Consider the following 23,946-nt stretch of genomic DNA (forward strand, 5'->3'; position numbering starts at 1 on the left):
ATGTCGTGAACGAGGTCGTAAACAGACATATAGCTGGTACACACCCAACGCGGCCACGATATATGAGCCATTCAATTTAACGCCAGTGTGCGCCCAGCATTAGGCAAGCAGAAGCTGGGGGTCTGAGGATGAGAAATGTGCCATCAGTATAGGGCAGAATTAATGGGTCAGCGGGACTAGGCATGGGAAGGACTGGCATTGGTGGGAGACGCAGGACTGAGCAGGTGGCAGTCGTTACAGAGCGCCTGGGGTGCGGAGGAAGTTATCAGGGAACGAGCAGCATCACTAAGGCACAAAACACAAAGGGCCTGATTCAGAGCCGCTCGTAAGCGGCCGCTCGTTCGTTCCGAGCGATGTTTGCCCAACTGCACATGCGTACGGATCGTAATACGCAAATACGCATGCGCGAACCAGTCAGTGCGGCCGAAAATCGTTTGTTCGCTAAATAGCGAATGCCTGCTAATATGAGTGACAGGAGGAGGTGTATGTGGGTGGTAACAGGGGAAGGTGCTTGAAAACGGGGAGTGGAGATCAGAACGCAGGCGTGCTTAAAGGTCAAAACGGGCGTTTTATGGGTGTGCATAATTAATACAGCAGCGTCATTGACCACATCACTTGGTTATTTTATAGTCAGAACTGCTCGCAAATTTGTGGTAGGAAAAACCAACCACAAGAATAGCGAGCAGTTCATACGCTGGTCGATGTACTCGATTAATCTAATAAATAGCGGACATGACGTATGATGCGAGCGGCCAGGGGGCGTTTTTATCAAAAAACAACCGCATGTTTTGTTCGCTCGTTCAGACATAGAGGCGGCAACAGACCGCAAAGAGCGAACGGTTCATTTGAATAGCCAACCCCTTTTTCTGAATCAGGTCCAAAGTGCCTCACGCCTCAGTGGTGTCACTAGTTCCTAGTGAATTGATGGACAGCTTTTCATTGATACTTATTGGATCAACCTACTTTATGGCTGCAGCTAGTGTATGTGTGTAGGGTAAGGGGTAAAACTAAACATTACAAACGGTACATTTTCCTCAAAACTTTTGTCTGAGAGGAAATAGATGTATCTGAACTTTGTAAAACAGTATTTTCTACAATGCTAAACTTTAATCTTCATAAAAGCAGCCTCAACGCCATCCGTACACAATAAAACAGTGCGAAAATCTTTTATACAACATAAAATGTTTAATTAAAACCCCATAATCCAGCAAATGTCAAAGATATTGTGAATGATCAGTATTTTAATAAGGTAAACACAGAGTAGTAGGTTTTGTAAATTGAAGTAAAAACTCCATCCCTTTTTTTTTTAAATCTTATTTTCCAGCCGATACGAACATGTGGCCTGATTCAGACCCGCTCGTTGCCGCTGCCCGCACGCTGGGATTGTGGGCGTTTGTTTTTTTGTTCTCCGGCCGCTCGCAAGGCTGTGGAAGACCACCCACAGCTCGTGCGAGCGGCCAGGAGACCATCGCGATAATCGCGACCATCGACCTTGCGACGAGACCCTACGGTAGAGTCTAGGCTGCCACAAGGCTGCGTGGACTACCTGCTCTAATAGAGCAGGAAGTCCACTACTGACATCAGTAGTGATGTCGGGAAGACCTCCCTACAAACGTCAGGCGTTCCTAAGGAAACGCCTGCTTTTGTCCAAAAACAAAATGGGCCGAGCTGTCACTCACCATCCACAGCCGCCCCGTCTTGTTGCGAGCCCCGTAGCGACTGAACTTCAGTCGTTTGGCGGGGCTCGCGTACGCCGGACGCAGCGCAGTGCCTAAACATCGGGCCACTTGCAAACGGGTCTGAATCAGGCCCCTGGTGTGCTAATCATATTTTGTGTATGCCTTATGGCTGAAATATAGCGTTTAAGCCTCTTGGCAGCATTAATGTATTGTGTAATAAATTACTTACATCAAGCAGCATTCAGGCTATAGAATCCTAAGTAGTTTATTTTAAAATCAACTTGATAAAAAAAAGGTGCTTGGATTTTGCTTCCATCAAGGTAAAAAATTAAAACAGTAATCATAAGTAAAATACTTCAACCATAAAGCAGAAGAAATATTAAAGAGAAACCTTGCCTGAGAAGTGATGGCAGCCATTTTGTTAGCCAACCAATAAATGAATCAATGAAACTCTGGCCTATAAGTCTATACTCATATGAGATGATAAATATTGGTTGTGCCTACAAAATGGCTAACTCCACTATATGCAGGGGGGCAACTTAGAAATAGTTATCCGCATTTGAAGAATAAGTGGTTCACGTCCTTCTATTAAGTGGTAATCAACCCTTAAAAGTTCACAATTTTACAAATTGTCATAACAGAAAACAACAACCTTGCAAATGTCAAACTAACAGTTGACATTACAAGAAGTCTTAATTTCTGGGAAAAGTTATTCTCATTAAAAGACGACTAGGGGAGTTTGATTAAACTGTCCCAGATGTTCATTACATCTACGGGCTGATTCAGTCATCCTCTTAGCGCATGCAGTGAAGATATGCACGCAGTTGGCCAATGTTTTAAGTGCTGCGAATGTGTCCCGATGGTTACCGCACGGAGACGCAGAATGAATTTGGAACCAGGGAGTGTGGATTTCATTGGGCGTCTCAGTTTTGCATGCGACTCAGATTCAAACCCCTAGTGTCATAATCAAAGCTATTTAGTCAAGTATAACAATCACTCTCTAGGCAACCAATCACATCATGTCGGGGAATTCAGTCACAGTAGTTGTATTATTTTTTGGGTAGTGTTTGACCCTTTGCTACGTATATAAGCGCACTCCTTGCTTTGGTGGTTTGTCATCCCCGACAATTACATAACTCATCTTGATGTTCCAGTATTTAACGTGACCAGCCTTCGCAGAGCGAAATCCGACAGTCTTTGGAAATGGATGATCGCCTCAAATTGAAGAGCGACCATGCTGAAGGCAAAATTAAAGTGGGGGCAGCAGCTGCAGGTGGGTAAAACTGAGGGAGCATTAATCATCAGCAACTCCCTCTCTACCGCCCTCTGCAGGAATAGTCAGTTTTGCTAGCAGTGTCAGTTCAAACCTTGGCAGACATTATCCATAGCCCGCAGGATTCTGTAAAAGGGAAAGGATGAGTGAACAAGGGTCCGTGCTTATGTAAAAGCTCACAGAATCTTTCATAATCATCGCATGTTTATACAGAATATTTATATAAATTATATATAGAATTGCAAGACATAAAAAAAGCAATTTCTCTCCATCATAAAATTCTTCAGATTCCCTTAGACGATTCTAATATATCTACAGGGTTATCTACCTGGTGTACTGTATTTTCCCATTATCACCATAGTCCTCTATTCTCAGTCAGTGCTCTCATCTAGTATCTATACAGAAATGTTCTATAATATCAAAATGGGTATTTTTCCCCCCACCGCGGGTTCCTAATGGGATTGTCAGATACTAGTGTTTGTGCTCAGTGTGGGGCTTCTGATGCAACCTTTATATACATTGTATGTGGGATTGCCCCCTTATACGTAGATTTTGGTCATCGGTCAACAGATTTGCATCCAGGTGTCTAGTAAATTATCTTCCGCTATCGGGGGAGATAGTAAAAATGTATTATTGGTTATATCAGCGGTGGCTCGTAAATGTATACTGCAGATGTGGACCCATGCACATCACCCATCTGTTTCTTTATTCCGGGCTAAACTATTTTTTGCTTTCCATACGGATTGGCTAGACTAGACCACTCTGCATAAGGAGACTAAGACGGCTTCTGTTTTCCAGCTGCGAGAAGGTTTTATAGACTCCTTTACTTTGGCCTTGACGCCAAATATATTTAGGCTTACCGGCTGAAGTCATCTCCCAGCACTCCAGAGTCATACAGATCCACCAATTAGCGGGTTGGTAGCGTGACCCGGGTTATTCAGGCTACCCAGGTTCGATCCAGGAATAACCCTGGTAGTGACCAGGGTGGAAGTCCCGGCAATTTGGACCCGTGTAGACCCTTTCACACAGAAAGAGAACCCGAGTTGACACGACTGTCTGAAAGGGGTTTTATTGGATTTAACATGAACATCAAGCGATGAACCACCTGTATGGAAATACTAAGACGTGGTATGGATCGTCCCTTGTTCCCGGAGCGTCCTGTGGCGAGAGGCCCAGTGAATAAATCTCTAATTAGGGCTCAGTGGTTCACAACTAGGACAGCACCAACACGGAAGTTTCAAAAGCTGGATCAAACATGGCTGCAGCTTGCAGAATTTTGATCCAGGTTGAATGGCTGAAGTGGGCTGTAGTGAGCATCCCGGCTGAACGGGATGCAGACGGTCTAAATACTGGCGCCGGAATCCAGACAGCAGTCGGGATCGAAACCGACCGTCGGCATCCCAAAAGTAAGTATAGGGAGTTAGGGGGAGGGCTAGCGTGCGGGATTAGGGTTCGACACTAAAGGAGGAGGGTTAGGTTTAAGGTGCCTTAGGTTCAGGCACTAGTGGGGGATGTTAGGGTTAGGCACCAGGGAGAGAGGGTAAAGGTTAGGGTAGGGAAAGGGGGAGGGGTAGCAAATCAACCAACAAGTGTCTATATGTTAATCCTGTCGGGATCCCGACCGCCGAGATCCTGACTGCCGACAACCCACACCCAACCCGGCTACAGTCGGCGACATATCTGATCACTAACGTGTTGCATGTACACAAGATATGATGTAAAGTCTCAGACGTTTACCTTTCAAGTGTGTAACCCGACTCACATAGATTCACCAGCGTGTACAGCTCCCTCATGGCATATTCATACTGCAATGACAATGATATCATTAGTTCGCTAACAGATGATGTCTTCACAGATGTGCCGCTTTCAACGCAATCAATCTGATTGTGCCATCAATTACTATTAAGTGGCAACGCAGTGGCCTCAAGCTTCAAAGTACTAGTTGGATTATTTATTTGCCACTTGTCCTGCACTTTCATAGAATACTATGGGGTCAATACAATTAGGTAAGAATTGCAAGGTTGGGAGTAGCTATTTTCTCTTTGAATTCGCACAGTTAATTAATTTTGCAATCCAATTAGCAACTCGCACTGAACCAGTCAGACTGAATTTGCATTTTTCCATTCGCACCTCCCTGAGGGTGAGAGATGAAAAGCAAAATCCTTATTTTAAGGTTAAAATGTCAGGACACTTTGCTAAACCCCTTGGACACCCCCCCCCTAATGACTAATTAGAGATATGGAAGCTTCCAATTAGCGTAATTAGTTCAATAATTACATGTCTTTTTTTTGGGGGGGGGGGGGGGGGAGAATAAAAAAGCCCTCAAATTACCCCAAACTCAACTTTTTCGTTAGTTTAGACACCCCAAATCTAATTACAATATTTTTAATTGATATTTTTTTTATTTATTTTTTGAAGGTGTCCTCAAAGTTCTCCAAAAATCACTTATTTTTTTCCTGGGGTCTTTTGCATTTTTCGTTTAATTAGTTTGAGATTAGAGGAAAACAGATTGCTTTTTATATTTTTTTTGCCATTTTTTTTTTAAAAGTACACATCAGCCATTTAACACCATTTAAAAACCTGCAGTACCTTCCTAATGCCCACAAACTGCCTTCTATACGGTCCTGCTAACAAAATTATCAATTTTTTTTTGGGGGGGGGGTCTCCCCACTTTATGTACTTCTCTCAAATCTCATTTGGCAGTCAATTTGCACCCCCTGCTGCGAGTACCGCGAATAGGCATTTTTAATTGGATTGGAGAGAGTTCTCGGGAGTGCGCATTAGTGCGAAGTCTGAGTTTCAAGAAACAAACTCTCTACTCGCAATTCGCACCTAACTGGATTAACCCCTATGTGTCTGGTTTAACGCTTCTCCACAGTAATTCATTCTGCCAATGCGGGTACTTCAGAGAATCTTTAAGTTGCACTTTTGTGACCTACATTGTGTAAAAGAACAGAAACGTGATTTCATTATGGTCACTAGTAATATATGTGGACTGTAGGGAGTGGAGAGAACAACCTGGGAAACATTCAATGACAGAGGTTATGCATCGGGAAACAGGGAATGGGTTCCCCCAACACATCCTCACAGAACAGTCACTAATAAATCGTCAGGTCCAACGTAAGCAAAAACAAAAGTCCATAAAATAAATACAATAAATATGTCACTTAAAGCAGGAAATCACTGTGTGAATACTCGTGTACCCTATCAAATAGAGTTTTTGAAGCGCAGGTTAACGCACTTGTTTTGCATATACTGCGGGGAATATGAGCGCAGCCATTCATAACATATCTGTAGAGCTCTATTAACTGGCGTGTCCCTGAGGGCATTAAGGAGGGTTGGTCCAAGTGGGCAATCCATTTAAAGGCAGCACCGTTGTCTCCACATTCATAAAGACTTTTAATACCTTTATGAAGGTGAAACAAGCAATACATTCAGTGAAATCCAATATGCGCTGCAACTAAAAAGGGGAAGTAGTTGGTGCAATGATGTGAATTTGTGCATTTCTAATTATGCCAACCTTGGAATTGCTCAACAGAAAGCTCAAGGCACACAACAAAAAGATCAGAACAAACAAGCAATGTAATGCCCGATGTGGCATGACTAAAGAGTCACAAATACATGTATGCCATGTAGAACTGTGGTGAGTGGGACGCAGCGCTATTTGTATGCATTGCGGGCTACAGCGACTTGCCCGAGGGTTGTGCCAGTTGAAGCACTTGGTCTTGAAGTACTCGACAGCTGGGAGGTAACAGGATAGATCGTTGATAATGACTCGGTCGCTGAAGATCTCTTCTGTCATCTCGTCCGATTCCGTCACCGTGGAAACAATCTTCTTAACTGAATCTTTAATCACAGCTTTGGCCTGTAAGGAGTAAAGAAATAAACATGGAGCCCATGTATGCCAACAAGAGCTGACAGACAACATACACACAGGACCACCTGTCCTGCCGTGTGTGCGTGTGTGTTCCATGTAACTCCTAGTTTGCACAGTTATGATTGATCAATGCAGTGTTAAGACGGTACACACAATGGGCCTGATTCAGAGCCACTCGTAAGCGGCAGCTCGTTCGCTCCGAGCGATGTTTGCCCAACTGCGCATGCGTACGGATCGTTATACGCATGCGCGAACCAGTCAGTGCGGCCGAAATTCACGTGCTCGCAAAATAGCAAATGCCTGCTAATTTGAGTGACAGGATGAGGCGTATGTGGGTGGTAACAGGGGAAGGTGCTTGAAAACGGGGAGTGGAGATCAGAACGCAGGCGTGCTTAAAGGTCAAAACGGGCGTTTTATGGGTGTGCATAATTAATACAGCAGCGTCATTGACCACGTCACTGGGTTATTTTATAGTCAGAACTGCTCGCAAAATTGTGGTAGCAAAAACCAACCACAAGAATAGCGAGCAGTTCATACACTGGTCGATGTACTCGATTAATCTAATAAATAGCGGACATGACGTAGGATGCGAGCGGCCAGGGGGCGTAGTTTCCCAAAAAACAACCGCAAGTTTTGTTCGCTCGTTCAGACCTAGTGGCGTGAACAGACCGCAAACGGTTCATTTGAATAGCCACCCCTATTTTCTGGACGAGCGAGTGCAAATAGCGACCGGCTCTGAATCAGGCCCCATGTTTTTGTTTCTCTTTGTTTTTTATGCATGAAATATGACCGAAGACTTTCAATTGAAGATAAGTTGCTTTTCCATCTGAAATACGTATTATTCACTCTCACTTTGTGTTTATGAATAGTTCACCTTGTTGGCACTTGGGAATTTCACTGTTAAAATTGTTCTGTATATATGGTGGTCCACTTTATATGAATAGTTTTTCTTAGCGGCACTCTTATATGAGATGAGGTGCGCTTTGTGAAACTTCACATATTATTATTTTCGTTTTTAGGATTAACCACTGTGACTATAAATTGAAATTGTAATTGCAAGCCAAAGCACAACACTCCTAGGAGGTTATTCTCTTTAAAATCCATTTTACTCTCTTTTACCAGCACAATAATAAGAGCAATTGTCTCGTTCACATTGCCAGCATAGATACAACAGACCAGATGGGGTTATTTCCTGCTAGGTGATGGTGAATATTCTCCCACGTTTCTTGTATTCTGTATGTTCTCTCTTTTTGTTTTTCACTTTGAAAATATATTTGGAAAAGATTGCTCCTTCCATTTTTTTTTTTTTTAAGGAAGACTGGTCACTCAACGCATTGATGCAATAGCTAAACTCATTCGTTCACATGATACGATCGTGGAAGGGGGGGGGGGATGTTTTTATAGGTTTTATGTATAGCACACCCTTGAGAAAGTCTCTGACGAAACGCATTGGGCCTTCCCAGACTGCACCTCTCCTGATAGATAAGCATCTTACTCCCATCTTTTACTTTTTATATTTATCTTTTTTTTAAAAAAAATTCCCTCTTTCTTAAAGTGCCGTTTTATTTGACTACCTGTCCGATTTTAGTGCCGTTTTATTATTCTACCTATTCCTAGCCTACTTTTACAGTGATATTTTATGGAATATATTTTCTGCCTGATTTTCATAATTTTACAGGCTTAGGACACCAGAGGTCGCGGTCACGCTATTGTTTGTCTTGTCAATTATTTACATAGGCTACTTACCATCGCTATATTATATATATATATACATATTCCAAAAGGAGGACAGCACACGCACGTCAATAGATACACCACCTGGGGTGCAGATCCCAGAACTCACCGAAAAAGATATTTAAGGACCAGCGCAATAATAACAAAAAAATGTTGAGAGCACTCACCAGACTTTTTTTGTGCCTGTAATGTGAATAAATTTACTACTAAGCAGAAGCCCTGGTGAGTGCTCCCAACATTTTTTTGTGTGTACATATATATATATATATATATATATATATATATATATATAAAAAAATAATAATAATAAAAAAAAATTATATATATATATATATATATATATATATATATATATATATATATATATATAATTATTTATTTATTTATTTTTTTAATGGACTTTATTATCATATGTGGCTGCATGTTTTGCACTCAAAATGCAACGTTTAAAGGCCAGTGAGAGAGAGCCCTTAGGATTTTAATTACAGCAATATTTATTTTGTTGTATGCCCTGCTTCTATGATGCATTATGAACACAATCTTTGCTTTTAATGTCTACTTCTACTGGGAAAAAAAAAAGAATTAGAATCTACCATTTACAACAACTTTTTCTCATGCACCACTTTAATTAACGACTCCTTCAGTGGCCAGTTGACCTCACCTCTTGGAGCGACTCTATCCTTTTCAAAATATCTCTTGCCTCTAGGTCATTAGTAGTCATGAATCTTCTCTTCAGGATGGCCAAAGGAACATCTGGGCTTGGAGTCAGGTCCAGCTGCTTCACGGGCTCCAAGTACAAGGGAGGGGCCACTTTTTTACCACTGCCTTGGAACTGTCTCACCTTCATCTGTGAAATGGTCTGGGGAGGCAAAAATCAATGAAGGTTAACATTTCAGCATTCCTGTAGATTGCCAGCTCTGCAGACAAGATGGGCCTGGTAGATTTCTAGATTCTTAATTATTTACTGCCAGTACATTAATCAATAGCGTAGAAATGCAGACAATACATCATAGTATTTTGTGGTACAAAGGCTACTTTTATTAGATTTTGTTTTGTCAAAGTCCACGTGATGAAACAACATTTTTTTTATTGAAATAAGGATTATTTAGAAACTGAGTTTAAGCCACCAATGTCTCCGTCTGTTGAGGAACTACAATTCTCAGCATGCCCTGCCAGTTCTCTGATAAAATTATGAATATCATACCTAGGAAAATGTTTGCAAACAAAACTGGTCTGTAATGAAAAAAATGGTTTTGTTAACTCACCCGGTTTCCATACTGCATCACATGACTCGAATTTGTGTGTTTCTTGACTAGTATGAATTGTTTGTGTAATGTCTCCTTCGTCAAGTCCTCCTAGAAAGATGAATGAGAATATTTGCATTGTGTAACAATCCCTCTTCATGTAGGGCGTAAAAAAAAAGTCCCATGCCACGAAGTGTGAAACGCGTACAATCACGGCAAGATGAATTTTGTGATTGGGACACTAAAAATTGTGCACCAGAACTCACCATATCAGAGTCCTCCATCCAGCTGACACTGTACAGATCTCCTAAGTAAGTGTCTCTCTCTGCATCATAGTAACAGGCATAGGAGGACTCGTGAGGGTTGGCGGCTGTGGTTGCATAGACTGGAAATACATAAATGTGTATTATGCACATTAACCAGAGCCACTTTTGGATTGAGAGACAATAAAATACCACAGACTGGCTAAGATTTCTCTAAGTGGAATAAAAAAATGTCAGCCCACAAAATGGTTGCCTTCACTATAACTCAAACTCAGAACACAAAATGGCTGTCTCCTCTGTACAATAGATTCAAAACACAAAATGGTTTCCACCCTGTACCTGACATTTAGAACTCAAAATGACTGACTACATGTACCCAAGATCCAGAACACAATATGAACCTCAGATTTAAAGTACAAGATTGCTATACATGTACCAAAGATCCAGAATACAAAATGTACCTCAGTTTCAAAACATAAGATTGCTACCTCCACCCTGCCACCTCTGTGGTATCACTGGTTCTTAGTGACTTGACATGTTGCAAAAACATGCAATTAGAAATATAGGGCCTGATTCATCACAGATTGCTATTGCGATCGTGGCTGCGAATACGCACGCAGGTCTGCTGCAAAAATTTGCTAATGAATGCAATCACAAAGCCGTCGCACAGCCAGCATAGAGACGCCTACTACCTCTATCTCACATCCATAATACCTTGCAGTCCTGCGTATACATCGGGAACATCGAGTAACATCGGCCCCTCTCACACAATTACCTTACTCAGAAATTGCTAACCTCGTTGCACGCAGTGAGTACACAAGCTGCGTATGCTGTCGCAGTGGCTAATTTATGCACGCCCTTGCCACGGCGTTCAAATGGACAGGCACGCCTGCGTTTCTCCGACCACTCCCTCATCATCACCCCCAAACACTGACGTCCCTTCCCTCGGTCTGCGATGGCTTTGTGTCTGCATAAGTGATCGCAATCCTAACTCACGCACTGCAGTACATAGGCATGCGCAGTACGCACCACCGGCTTTTGCAGTTGCGATCCGTAATGAATCAGCCCCATAGTCATCTAAAATATTTGCCTTTACTCTGTATGCACTTCAATGTGACATTTACTTTCGCCCCGCTGAGAGCTTGCTGTATGCTGGGCAGATAAGAGGAGCACTATTGCAAATCCAAAGTGATAATTAGTGCACTTCACTGAAGTACTCAATGCCTAATGTACCGTATGGCAAACTCCCTAATTTCAAGTGAAAATTTAGGCCCTGATTCAGAGCCGGACGCTCTGACCAGAGTGCTCGCTCTGAATCAGGGCCCACCTCCATTAATATGGAGCGTCCTCCTGGACGCTCGTATAGCTGTGGGTCACCACCCACAGCATATACGAGCGTGCAACAAGATGGTCGTGATGGTCTTGACCATCGCGACCATCGAAACTGCGAGTCGGAGCCTGCGGTTGAGTTTTTCAACCGCTAGGCCAGGAGTGATTTTGGCTCTATGAGAGCCAAAATCACTCCAACTGACATCACTAGTGATGTCAGTGGTGCCGGCTTCAGACGGTAGGCGTTCCCTTGGGAACGCCTCCGTCTGGCAGGCACGCCCACCAAAGGGGGCATGCTGTCAGTCACCATCGACAGTACGCCCCCTTTGATGAGACACTCCGAGCGAAGGAAAGTCCTTCGCTCGTCGGGTCTCGCGCATGCGCACGACGGTGCTCCCTCCGTCGTGCGCATGCGCAGTGGGGACCATCGACCCACTTGCGAGCGGACAGCCGCTCGCGAGTGGGTCTGAATGAGGGCCTTAATGTTTTAAAGATTTACACAGAAATTTCGTATTCCGGAAACGTTCCTGTCAAAAAAATTACTCATTTTCCGCACATCAGATGCAATTCTTACCATCTAATTTATTCCCTTGGTTTTATATTCTAATATTTATTGAAGTGCTTTATTTAAAAAAAATAAAATAAAACAACATGTATTTCATAATCAAAGTCAGGAATCATGATGGGATTTTTTGTGCTCCAAGTTCCACCATTAGAGTATCGCTGGAGACGGGCTCATATGTACAGTTTAGCAGCAAAATGTCTAATGTATACAAATGTATAAAACTATGAGCCCTTTCACACGGTCAGCAATCAATGGGAATTACGTAGCTCTGAATTCTGGGTTTATAATTATGAGTGGATAAAAACATAATTAATGTGCATATCACTTTAATTATTCATGTATTTTATTGTGGATTAGCATGTACTGAAAGCCCTACCAGGACATGTGGAAAAACTCAGGTTCCTCATTGCGCTGCCCAATGCGCGGAATGAAATGTTTATCCTGTATAAGCAACGTCCAATTTTTGCACAATTTAAAAAAATACACATTAATGCACTTGGACTGTGAAAGTATTGAGACAGCACTGATATATAGTGAACAAAACATGAATTTAACCCACAAATTGTCAGCCTCCACTTTGTTCAGTAAGGTCATGGGTTCCTAATAAAAGGATAGGCTAAATTGCTATGAAAACAGTTTACAGAACAGAAAATGGCTGCCTCCGCTGTGCTGAATGCCTCAGTGTTGTCCCCGGTTCCTAGATTACCATTGTTCGCCTCCATTCAACAGATTTAAAACGTCAGAACTTTTTACTGAGAGATTGCAGAACAGAGGACCTGATTCAGGCCCTGAATCAGAGCCGGTCGCTCTGACAGAGCGCTCGCTCTGAATCAGGGCCGGGCTTTTTTTTTTTTTCTTTTTTTAACGGCCTCCTGGCCGCTTGCATAGCTGCGGGTGACACCGGCCCTGATTCAGAGCGACCGGCTCTGAATCAGGGCCTGAGTCTGTAACACGATGTAGTATAAAAGAGTATCGGGGTCCCAGCTGAATCATGAACTGGTCAATCGTGTGACGATGAAACACAGCTGGCCACGGGCCTTGTCAGAGCAGTACCCTCTTAGTATTAAACAGTCACGAGGAGCCTACACCCGTTTCAGTTCCGTAATCTGTCTATTATTGTAGAAGCAGGTGATAAACACATTATAAAGAGTACAGACGTGTGGTTTTGTGAGCGTGTTTACATGGGGAAGTGAAAGAACAAAGGCAGTATGGATCACCTCACAAAGGCCGAGCACACAATGCTATTCACAACGCCACTTCCTGCTTACTGAATGGATAAAGAGCAGACACAAGTCACCTCAGCACTGACCGTTAATGTTGTTGGGCAGATGGTTCATCATGGAACCAGACTCACAGGCCTCAATATACAGAACCATCTGTAGGAGAATAACAAAAACATTTGTCAGTGCTATCTCCGCCACAAAGTCCAATACATGAATAAACTTATTGCAAACAACTAGAAATCATGAGATAAATCAGAGTACATATGCAGTTACAGATGTGTCCACATACACCTGCATATCCTCAAATCACGGCAAATAGCCCCGTTTATCACGCCCAGGGCTTTGCAACTTAGCTGCGCCAAAACACTAACCCTATGTACCTAGTACACTGTAAACAAACTAATGCCACGTGCACACTGGACGATAGCCATGAACGATAACGATATTGTTCACCGATATATCGTCCAGTGTGTATGCACTCATCGACGAACGATGCGCTCTCCTGCGGGACGATAACGATATTCCCAGTTGGCTGTACATGCAGCTCAATCTGGGGATATCGTTAACAATGCCATGCTGTCGAATGCAGCATGCCCCCCCCGCAGTCGTTTGCCATGCCAGCATTGGAAAGTTTGGATGCACTTACAGATGCCGGCACCCCCGCAGACTACATCGCCCCGTAGACACATCGTCTAGTGTGTACGCGACTTACGACATAAAATTGAAACAAAAATAAAATAAAATAGCACAGTAGAGGAAAAAGTAACAAAATTGATGAAAAAAGTACACAAACTAGGATAAAAATGCGAAAGACAGTTACAATAGATGTGACCTGAACCATGCACCGTTGTGCCTAATCTACGACTTCATAGCAATCCTACTGCGAGTCCTAAGTACATTGTAAACTATAAACAAAGTAAGACGCTAAATTGAGGAAAAAGTACACAGCACGGGAATCGCGTCGTAATTGCGCAAACAGGATAGGTGTATGCGGATACATCTATATTTAACGGTTACCGCTGCATTATAGACCAAGACGCTGTGACAGAGTCGATCTTACCTTTTTGTACTTCTTGTTGTCATACATGTATTGAATGGTCTCATTCAGGTCTTTCACGCTCAGCTGTAAGAGAACACATGTCCGGAATTATACTGACGGGCTGAAACTTGGAATGATTGGTTCAAATGAATTGTAGGAGAAGAGGGTTCTTACACTAGAGGACTGTAAATAATTGTGTCTTCTTCTCGTACACTTAAAATGAATTATTTCAGGAAAGTGTTGTACTCCCAAGTACATTTTGTGGGGGAGGAATTCACCTTTTCACACTAGGGGTGATATTCTTGTTCTCACTCGTTACTAATCTTAAATGGTGCTAGAACCAATCTGCTCCTGTCATTTTCAAACACATGACAGTTAGGCAGTGGTGTAACTAGGGTATTTGGAGCCCAGCCCCCCCCCCCCCCCCCCCCCCCATGTGGCGCGTGCGGCAAAAAAAATGGGCGTGGTCACTTAAAAATGGGGCGTGTCAACATGACACACCCCTTTATTTTCAAACTGAACATTCCTATCCATATGCACCTTAACCCCAGTAGTACCCCTTACACAGTACCCCCAGTATGCAGTTGTGGTCCCTCTTATGCAGGCCCATAGTAGTGCCCCTTATACAGTATCCCCAGTAGTGGTCCCTCTTATACAGCCCCCAATTAGTTCCCCTTACTCAGTACCCCCAGTAGTGGGCCCCCCAAATGCAGTGCCCCACGTAGTGTTCCCCCTTATGCAGTGCCCCCAGTAGCAGTCCCCACAATGCAGTGCGCCCAGTAGCGGTATCCCCTTATGCAGTGCCCTTTATATGGTGCCCCCAGTAGTAGTCCCCCTCCTATGCAGTGCCCTTTTATATAGTGCCCCCAGCAGTAGTCCCCCCCATGCAGTTTCCCAGTAGTGGTCCCCTTATGCAGGCACCCTGTAGTGATCCACCCTATCTAGTGCCCTCTGTAGTGGTCCCCGCAGTGCCCCTAGCAGTAAGCCCCTTATATAGTGCCCCCAGCAGTAGTGTCCCCCGCTCCCATGCAGTGCCCCCAGTAGTGGTCCCCCTGATGCAGGCTCCCAGTAGTGACCCACCCCTATCCAGTGGTCCATGTAGTGACCCTTCCTATTATTGCCCCCAGTAGTGGTCCCCCGAGTGCTGTGCCTCTAGTAATAGGCCCCTTTTAGAATGCCCCCAGTGGTAGTCCCCCCCCCCCAAGTAGTAGTCCCCAGTAGAGTAGCCCCCCCCCCAGTAGAGGTCCTCCCAATGGCACCCCCAGTAGTAGCCACACCTCCCCCAGTAGAGGTCCCCCCAGTAGTAGCCAACCCCTCCCCCGTTGTGCAGGTAGGTTTAAAAATAAATAAATATATATAAAAATATACTTACCTGATTCCACGCTGCTCCTGCTCCTGTCCGCGCGATACCGCTCCCGCCCGCCAGTCCGCCCGGGCTGGCGCGCTCAGCATTATGGGAATGACTATGGAAATGACGTCAGTCCCATTACCCACTGCAGGAGCCGGACGGAAGTCCGGCTCTTGCAGTGGGTGCTGCAGCAGTCAATGAGAGTCTATCTGACTCTCATTGGCTGCTGTTTAACACACGCATCGCCGCCAGCGCTGGCGGCGATGCATGTGTTATGCACAGCCTGAGCCCGCCTCTTAGCGCTATTGGGCAAGTGCTCAGGGGGAGGGAACGGGCTCAGGCGTGCAGCACAGGACCGGCGCTGGAAGCCTAGCGCCGGTCCTGAGCAAATGTGTAGCGCTGACCGCACTCATTGCGGTCGGCGCTACACTGGCTATCTAGGGCGGGCGGGCCGGTACCGTGGCCGGCGGCGCCCCCCCCGCCGCCGGTCCAACGGTGCCCAGGGCACGAACCCCGCTCGCCCTGCCCTAGTGACGCCACTGCAGTTAGGAGCCGATTGGTTGGAACACCATTTAAGATTAGTAACGAGTGAGAACAAGAATATCATTTGTTATTGACTATGCAAATAAACCCCAAGTATTGCAGACCAAGGAGTCCTTTAAAACACCGTAGAAATTATGGGAGTGGTACAGAAATTATCCACTTCCAAATGGCTTTTTTTGGACAAGTCTTTAGTTCTGCCATTGTGTAGGAAGTCTGACATGTACACGTGAATACATGTGTGAATCCAAGAGTAGGTTTGGAATCCTAAGAGAATTTAGTTGGTTTAGGACTTGGACAAATAATTCAGATTAGGCAAATTGAATCTGGATCCTACTACCCTGCAATTGTAATGCACTGTACACAGCGTTATTGCTTTAAGGAACCCGATACATATACAGTAGTCCCCTCACTCATAACTTCACCTGAAATTACAAATTCGGGAAGAGCAAGTGAAACCCCATCCCAGAAGATTACTTACAGCATAAGCTCAGTTGTCAGTGTACAATGTGTAGACTAGGGATGTGCAGGCTCGGATAGGTTTGAATTTGCATGCCGAGTTCGGACTTTTCCCTCCAAAAATCAGGTCTCAGAAAGAGGCAAAACGTCATCTTTCATGGACAAACATCATCTTTCATGGACTTTTATCTAGGAATGATGATGTTTGTCCATGAAAGATGACATTTTGCCTCTCTCTAGAGACCCGATTTTTGGAGGGAAAAATCCGAACTCGGCATGCAAATTCAAACCTATCCGAGCCTGCTTATCCCTAGTGTAGACTGACTGAAAAACATCTGTACATTAGAGGCGAAGTGTGCGTAGGAGCAATTAGGTGCTTACACGCTTGCGTTTCAACGTCCGTATTTTGAATTGCACATATCTTAAGATACAGGTTACCTTAAATCAAGCCTATAGATGTATCCAGAGCAAAGATGCAGCAATCATCATGTACTCCATAGTGGCGCCGGTTTATCGATGTGGATTATTTGTGTCTCATAACTAGGGATGTGCGCCGACCCCCGTGTTTTGGTTTTGGATCTGTATCTCCTTCAAGGTTTTGGATCTGGATTTGGTTTTGCAAACCACCCTCAAGTGTTTTGGTTTTGGATTTTTTTAAATAAAAAGTTTTAAAAACAGCTAAAATCATGTAATTTATGCAATCCAAAACCCGAAATTCGGATTTAAAATCCGAATTCCGAACAGCAAAAAAAAGATTAGAACCGCGACCGGGATCTCCTCAGGAGATTAGAACCACGACTCGGATTTACCCGGATTCACGAAATTCAGGTGGATTCGGAATTCTGGAGAACCGAACCGCACATCTCTACTCATAACTAACGGAATTCAACATCCATGTGACTCAAAGTAAGACACAGCTGAAAGGGCCGTGCTATACTTGTGCCTGAGTACGCTCACTATATTGCACATTAACACCCCTGATCCAAATTTCCAAGCCATAGCAAAGGCAAAATCTGTGCAACATACAGAAGAAGTCACACACAGGCAGAGTATGACACAACTTAGCATCACGCCGTTGCGCTTCCGTGCACCGCTAAATCAGGTCATGTCAGGAGACACGTGGGCAGTCCCCAGATAGCTGCTGCACGTGAGGAGAGTGGTAGCAGGGCATACACCAGGCTTCGGAAGGCACACCGGATTGCCGGCCCCCGGTTAAGCAATCTGTTGGGATGGTGTAACAATAAAGAGGTGGGGGCTCAAAGAGGCACTTACATCATCACTGGGGAAGGCCAGGATACCCGGAGCTCCGTGATCAGTGAAGTATACAAAGACATGGTCATTAGGCCCACTGTAAGGGGAAAGAGTAACGCACAAGTCGTTATTTACCTCATAAATCTAACTTTAAATGCAACAGCACACCTGAAAGTCATGTTCGCGATACAAGGGCCCCACTAAGTTTCATTAATATTCTCTGTACTTTGTCATACGATTCATCAGAAATGCATCAATCAAAAATGTTTTGGGGGAGATATACAAAGCCTTGGAGGGAGAGTAAGTACCAACCGATTAGCTCCTAACTGTCACTTTACAGGCTGTGTTTGAAAAATGACAGAAGCAAATTGGTACTTTGGGCCTGATTCAGAGCCGCTCGTAAGCGGCCTCTCATTCGCTCCGAGCGATGTTTGCCCAACTGCGCATGCGTACGGATCATTATACGCATGCACGAACCAGTCAGTGCAGTAAAAATTCATGTGCTCGCAAAATAGCGAATGCCTGCTATTTTGAGTGACAGAATGAGGCGTTTGTGGGTGGTAACGGGAAGGTGCTTGAAAACGGGGAGTGGAGATCAGAACGCAGGTGTGCTTAAAGGTCAAAACGGGCGTTTTATGGGTGTGCATAATTAATACAGCAGCGTCATTGACCACGTCACTGGGTTATTTTATAGCCATAACTGCTCGCAAGATTGTGGTAGCAAAAACCAACCACAAGAATAGCGAGCAGTTCATACGCTGGTCGATGTACTCGATTAATCTAATAAATAGCGGACATGACGTAGGATGCGAGCGGCCAGGGGGCGTATTTTTCCAAAAAACGACCGCAAGTTTTGTTCGCTTGTTCAGACCTAGAGGCGTGAACAGACCGCAAAGAGAAAACGGTTCATTTGAATAGCCACCCCTATTTTCTGGACGAGCGAGCGCTAATTGCGTCCGGCTCTGAATCAGGCCCTTTATCCCTCTCCACTTTCTCTCTTACCAAAGCTTAGTACATCTCCCCCTTAATAAAGAACAAGTTTTTCATGTTCATTGAATGTTACATGCCAGTGACTGACATTTGCTTGTCCATAGGTATGTTCCTGTAGCAGCAGGGTGGGGGGCCCTGTGCATTACTTGCAGCAGGAGCAGGATTAGGTGCCGCAGTTGCAGTTCCCAATGCAGCAGTACTCGATCCATCCTGTCTTGGGGGTCTATTTACTAAGCAGTGTTAGGAGACAGAGTGAAAAGTGATAAGGTGCCAGCCAATCAGCTCCTAACTGTCATCTCACAGGCTGTGTTTGAAAAATGACAGTTGGGAGCTGATTGGCTGGCACCTTATCACTTTTTACTCTGTCTCCTAACACTGCTTAGTAAATAGATTCCACATGTATCTGGCCAATCTGTACAGTCACATCAACGTACAACCGAGATACACTTGCTACAATCCAATGGTTTCAAATCTGATCTTTGTCAATCAGATCAACAAATGGAGGGATTGCTTCCTACACATTCCGAGTCTGATCAGAAAGGAATTCTCAGCACATGTACCATGTAGGACCATTATACTGTAATTGTATGATTGCAGAACGCACCCATCAGTCTGTTCCTGTCAGAGGAAGGTTTTATATCTATTTAAACACATTATAGAACAATCTGGCCACCTAGGTTTCTTTACCATGGTTACCCGCACAAATGTTGATTAGTTATAGCAGTGGTTCTCTAACTCGGTCCTGAGGACCCCACACAGTAAATGTTTTCCAGGTCACCCAGCAGGTACACAGGTGTATTCATTACTCACAGACACGTTTTAAAAGATTCACAGGTGGAGCTAATATCTCACTTGTGATTCTGTGTGGAGAACTGGAAAACATGCACTGTTTGGGGTCCTGAGGACAGAGTTTGAGAACCTGTGAGTTATAGAAATGATCAGACTGAAAGACTGGATTTATAATGTGTGTGTCCAGCTTTAGACTAATGCAACACAGGGCTACTAAATGCTAGTATTTTGCAGCATATTAGGACTTCTGTCTTTCCCGCTCCACTACTGTATTACTAAAGCTGCAAAATGCTCTGGTGGAGCGCGGATGGGAATAGAGGGCTACAAAATGCTCCTCTCTTATTATTTACATAGGTTCCTGTGACGCTATTTCAGAGTGCTAAAGGGAAGGGTTCTGTTTTACCCTCCTGTAACGTTTACACATCAAGTTGCTTTTTCTTGCTCAGTTCTCCCTGAGCTGAATGGAATTCTATCCATAAACCAACTCTACTTGATATAAACACATGGATGAAAAGCATGCAGTACAAGGAATCAAGGAACAGAAAGCTGTAAATGGTACAGTGATACTGGGGAGAAAGGCACACCTGTACATTTTACAAACTGCATGGCTTTCTCTTTCTCACTTCATTACATGCTTTTCATCCAAATCTTTATATCATTCAGCAGTTGGGATGAAGTGGGGAATGCGGTAGGGTCGGCGTTTATAAAATTGCAGATTTATCGATGATTTCATCGCAGGAGTTAAAGTAACAGAGGGTTTTTGTATTTTAAAGGACAAAATTAATATGATTTTACAACAAATCACTGCTGCGGTATTAATATACCCAATGTTATACATTTCAAACAGCGACTTCACTGGATTTGTATTTTCAATATTTGTTTATTGTACCTGGCACTATTACACACACGGACCCTGTTATGTTCACGCCAAATCTCCTAGGATGCGCTTACAAGACAAGACAAGTGAAGACAAAAATGACAAACCTCTGAATAACTTTCCCGGATCCTTTACCCTTCACAGCTTCCGCGTCGCCTTTCAGAACAGCCAAAAAGTTAGCAGGTGTAACATCCTAGAACCCAAAGAAACAAGAACACCATTACCCAAAAATAAGTCACATTAATTGCCCCAATTAACAATTAATTCAAGCATATTTATGTAGTGCAGAGGTTCCCGAACACGAAATCGGTATGATTGGAATCCCGACAGCGGCTGCCCAACATAAGTGAAAATTCCAATCGTCCCTAAGGTAAGTATTGACTTACCCAATTCCCTCCCCTAACCCTCCCTTAGGGGTGCCTAACCCTAACCTTCCCCCCAGTGCCTAACCCTAATCCCCCCTTCCCCTAGCCTAAACCTAACCTCCCAGGGGGGGGTGCCTTACCCCAAGTCCCCCCCCCCCCCCCCCCCCGGGAACCCTAAATCTAACCCTCCCCCCCGCGCGGCTATCCGCACTCAGTGCCCGGCGTCCCTTCGATCGGGATGCCGGGCGAGGGTGGTCTAATGACAGGTGTCGGCATATCGACGCCTGTCTTTAGACACTTGCTGGGAAATGACAGTCAGGAAGCCGGCTGTCGGGATTAGGTCCGCCGGTTTCGACTGCATACCCCTGAACACGGTCCTCAAAGCAACCCAACAGTACGGGTTTTAGAGATATCTATGGATGAGCACTGGTGGTTAAACTAAATTGACTGAGGGACTAATTAAGTCACCTATGGTCAAGCATGGATAGCCTTAAAACCTGGAATGTTAGGGTGCCTTGAGGATCGAGTTTGGGAACCTCTGATGAGTGTGTGTTAGAGGACATGTACGGCATTACACTTTTATTTATATACAATATAAATAAACCCACGTCTAAGGGTCCGTTGTGTCTGCGGCACCTTAGACTTACTCAGAAGGCCGATGGCCGCCTGATCTGCATTTGAGGTTTCCAGTTTTGTGCGTGAGTGGCGGAGGCTTTCAGTGGGCCTCCCAAAGCACTGGGAGTCATTAGCATATTATAGCAATTGCGATCCGTTAGAGTTTGCAGCTGCGATGGCATTTGTGCCCACACCTGAATCATGCCCCTTGTACTATGCGCTCTCCCAGGTGCCCCCACTGTTATGAGACGCTGTGCCCCACAATGATACAGCAAGTGTCTTCCAGCAAGGATTCTAATGTTGTGGAGTATTTCATCATCTGCCCCATCTGGGTCATTCGCCCTCTTCTTTGCCGAAGGAGGACCCACCACTGACTCCTTAGAAATGCAGAGTTTAAATGGGGGGGGGGGGGGGGCGCGAAGGGCGTTTTCAGGAGTTCAAATCCTGGCATATTGTCTAGTTGCAGGTTCCAGGGCAGGTGTGTACTGTGCCCATGCCGTAATATCTCCTTCCACTACTCAAGGATTGAGTGGTGGAAGATGAGGTCCATACACTATATGCAAGATCGCTGATGTGGCAGTCTGCATCTGGATCTCAGAAATGCCTACAGTGAGCTTTAATTTGCTGCCTATTACTCTATGTGCAAGACATCCGAAGATGCCACCATTTGTACCATGACAGCCGCCATCTTGGAAAGCTCACATGGCCTACGTTGCTCTACAACTCAAATGGGACTCACTGCAGTGCATTCACTCACCATACCCCCACCTCTCTGCCCTGGGCAAACGCTGGCATCCCTAATAATTTCCAGATATCCGGGTGAGTGTGACTAATGGAAAATTGTGCTCACATTTCAGCGCCCCCTTTCCACAACACTGCAGCGAGCAGGACAGGAGGACGCCAAATGCTACACTGCCCGTTCTCCCTTCTATGAAGAGCTGAATAAAAAAACACTAATCAGGAGCAGGGGACAGGTTTGTTGCAAGTTAAAGGAAGAATCTATTTTTTTTATGCAGAACCCTGTCCACTAGAGGGCGCCATAAAGGCCGCTCTCTTTTTTCGCAATAAAGGCCGTTTCCCTAGAAAATGTTAATTTGAATCCTACCTCCCCTGTATAATCCTTCAGTACTCCGTCATAAACATCTGTCCCATTGGGTCTGTTAATAATTATTCCTTTGGTTGGATTGCTGAAAACATAAAAATGCAGACAATTTGCAAATTATTTACAAGTGAAGTCATGTGGAAAGTCGGTTTACAAAGAGACATTATAATAAAATGGATCAGATTCACCTGAATGCTAGAAGGTCAAAATGATCTAAGGAATATTTCTGAATACTGGTGAAAATGGATAAAGTGACATAAGCCTCATCTTATTTCTATAGTTTAGTATAGTTTAGTACATGAAAGCACATGTCTGATCACACAAAGCACACGTCTGATCACACAAGTTCCCTGCGTGGCCAAGAGACACCTAAGATAGCTGTTTACCATCTATGTTTTATTTAAAAAATGCTGCTCATTCCAGGCCAGCATTTAAAGGGAACCATGCACTAACACTATGCATTATTTCTGTATAGGTCTTCTGCTACAGGAAACAGAGTTAGCGGTTAAATTACTAAAGGTCGATTTTAATCCGATTTTAAATCGGTCTAAATCGATATGGTCTTTTAGGGGCTAAATCTCACATTTACGAACAGATCCTCTTTTTATATTAATAAATGAGATTTAGCCCCAGAAACATAACATCGATTTAGATCAATTTAGAATCGACCAAACTCAATTAAAATCGACCTCTAGTAAATTTATCCCTAATGGTGCATACACACGATCAGATTTTTTCTTCAGATATGGACGATAACGATTTAAAAATCGTTCAGTCGTTCATTTCTGAAGGAAAATCGTTCATATCTGACATGCCTGAACGATGGACGATCAACGATGCGCGTTCCCGTTTGTCAGATAACGATATCTGACATCTGATGGGTTTGCAGTCAGACTTGGACGATTCCATTCATTTTAATGCAGTCAAAAATCGTTCAATCGTTCAAATCGTTCAAATCGTTCAAATCGTTTAATCGTTCAAATCGTTTAATCGTTCAAATCGTTTAATCGTTCAGTCGTTCATCTGACAAGTCTGACAAATCTGACCGTGTGTACGCTCCATTAGTCTGTATGGAGAACATAATTTCTTGACATCGTTTAATTTAAGCAGGAGTGTAAGCTGCTATGTTACATTCTATAATGAAATAACATATCAGCAAAAATGATAGATAACTTATCAGAAAATAATATGAGATATGGTAAGAACTTACCCTTGTTATCTCTATTTCTACGAAGTCCATAGGGTTCCACAGGATACCTTGGGGGTATAGGTGTGACGTCAGTCGCAGGGCACCAAAGAGTTAAGCTTTCAGCCTCCCAGGATGCACTAGGTCCCCCTCCTATACCCCGCCCCCGGGCCAAGGCACCTCAGTTAGTTACCAAGC

General features: G+C 44.1%; 1 protein-coding gene across 1 annotated transcript in view; it reads right to left on the bottom strand.

Moving 5' to 3' along the window:
• Positions 1-1,165: 1,165 nt before the first annotated feature.
• Positions 1,166-23,946, bottom strand: part of LGMN (legumain) — a 57,528-nt gene continuing 34,747 nt past the window's right edge. Inside the window, exons 4-14 of the mRNA XM_088462991.1 lie at positions 22,566-22,647; positions 20,588-20,673; positions 17,846-17,921; positions 14,248-14,310; positions 13,274-13,340; positions 10,074-10,192; positions 9,829-9,918; positions 9,225-9,422; positions 6,647-6,817; positions 4,690-4,757; positions 1,166-3,078 (exon numbers count right to left, since the gene is read on the bottom strand). Of these exons, the coding sequence (XP_088319117.1) occupies positions 3,036-3,078; positions 4,690-4,757; positions 6,647-6,817; positions 9,225-9,422; positions 9,829-9,918; positions 10,074-10,192; positions 13,274-13,340; positions 14,248-14,310; positions 17,846-17,921; positions 20,588-20,673; positions 22,566-22,647 (1,063 nt within the window). The 3' untranslated portion in view covers positions 1,166-3,035. The remainder of the gene's footprint in view (positions 3,079-4,689; positions 4,758-6,646; positions 6,818-9,224; positions 9,423-9,828; positions 9,919-10,073; positions 10,193-13,273; positions 13,341-14,247; positions 14,311-17,845; positions 17,922-20,587; positions 20,674-22,565; positions 22,648-23,946) is intronic.

Source organism: Taudactylus pleione, unplaced genomic scaffold (genome assembly GCF_031769625.1).
Source record: "Taudactylus pleione unplaced genomic scaffold, aTauple2 ptg001303l, whole genome shotgun sequence".
NCBI classification, from domain to species: Eukaryota; Metazoa; Chordata; class Amphibia; order Anura; family Myobatrachidae; genus Taudactylus; species Taudactylus pleione.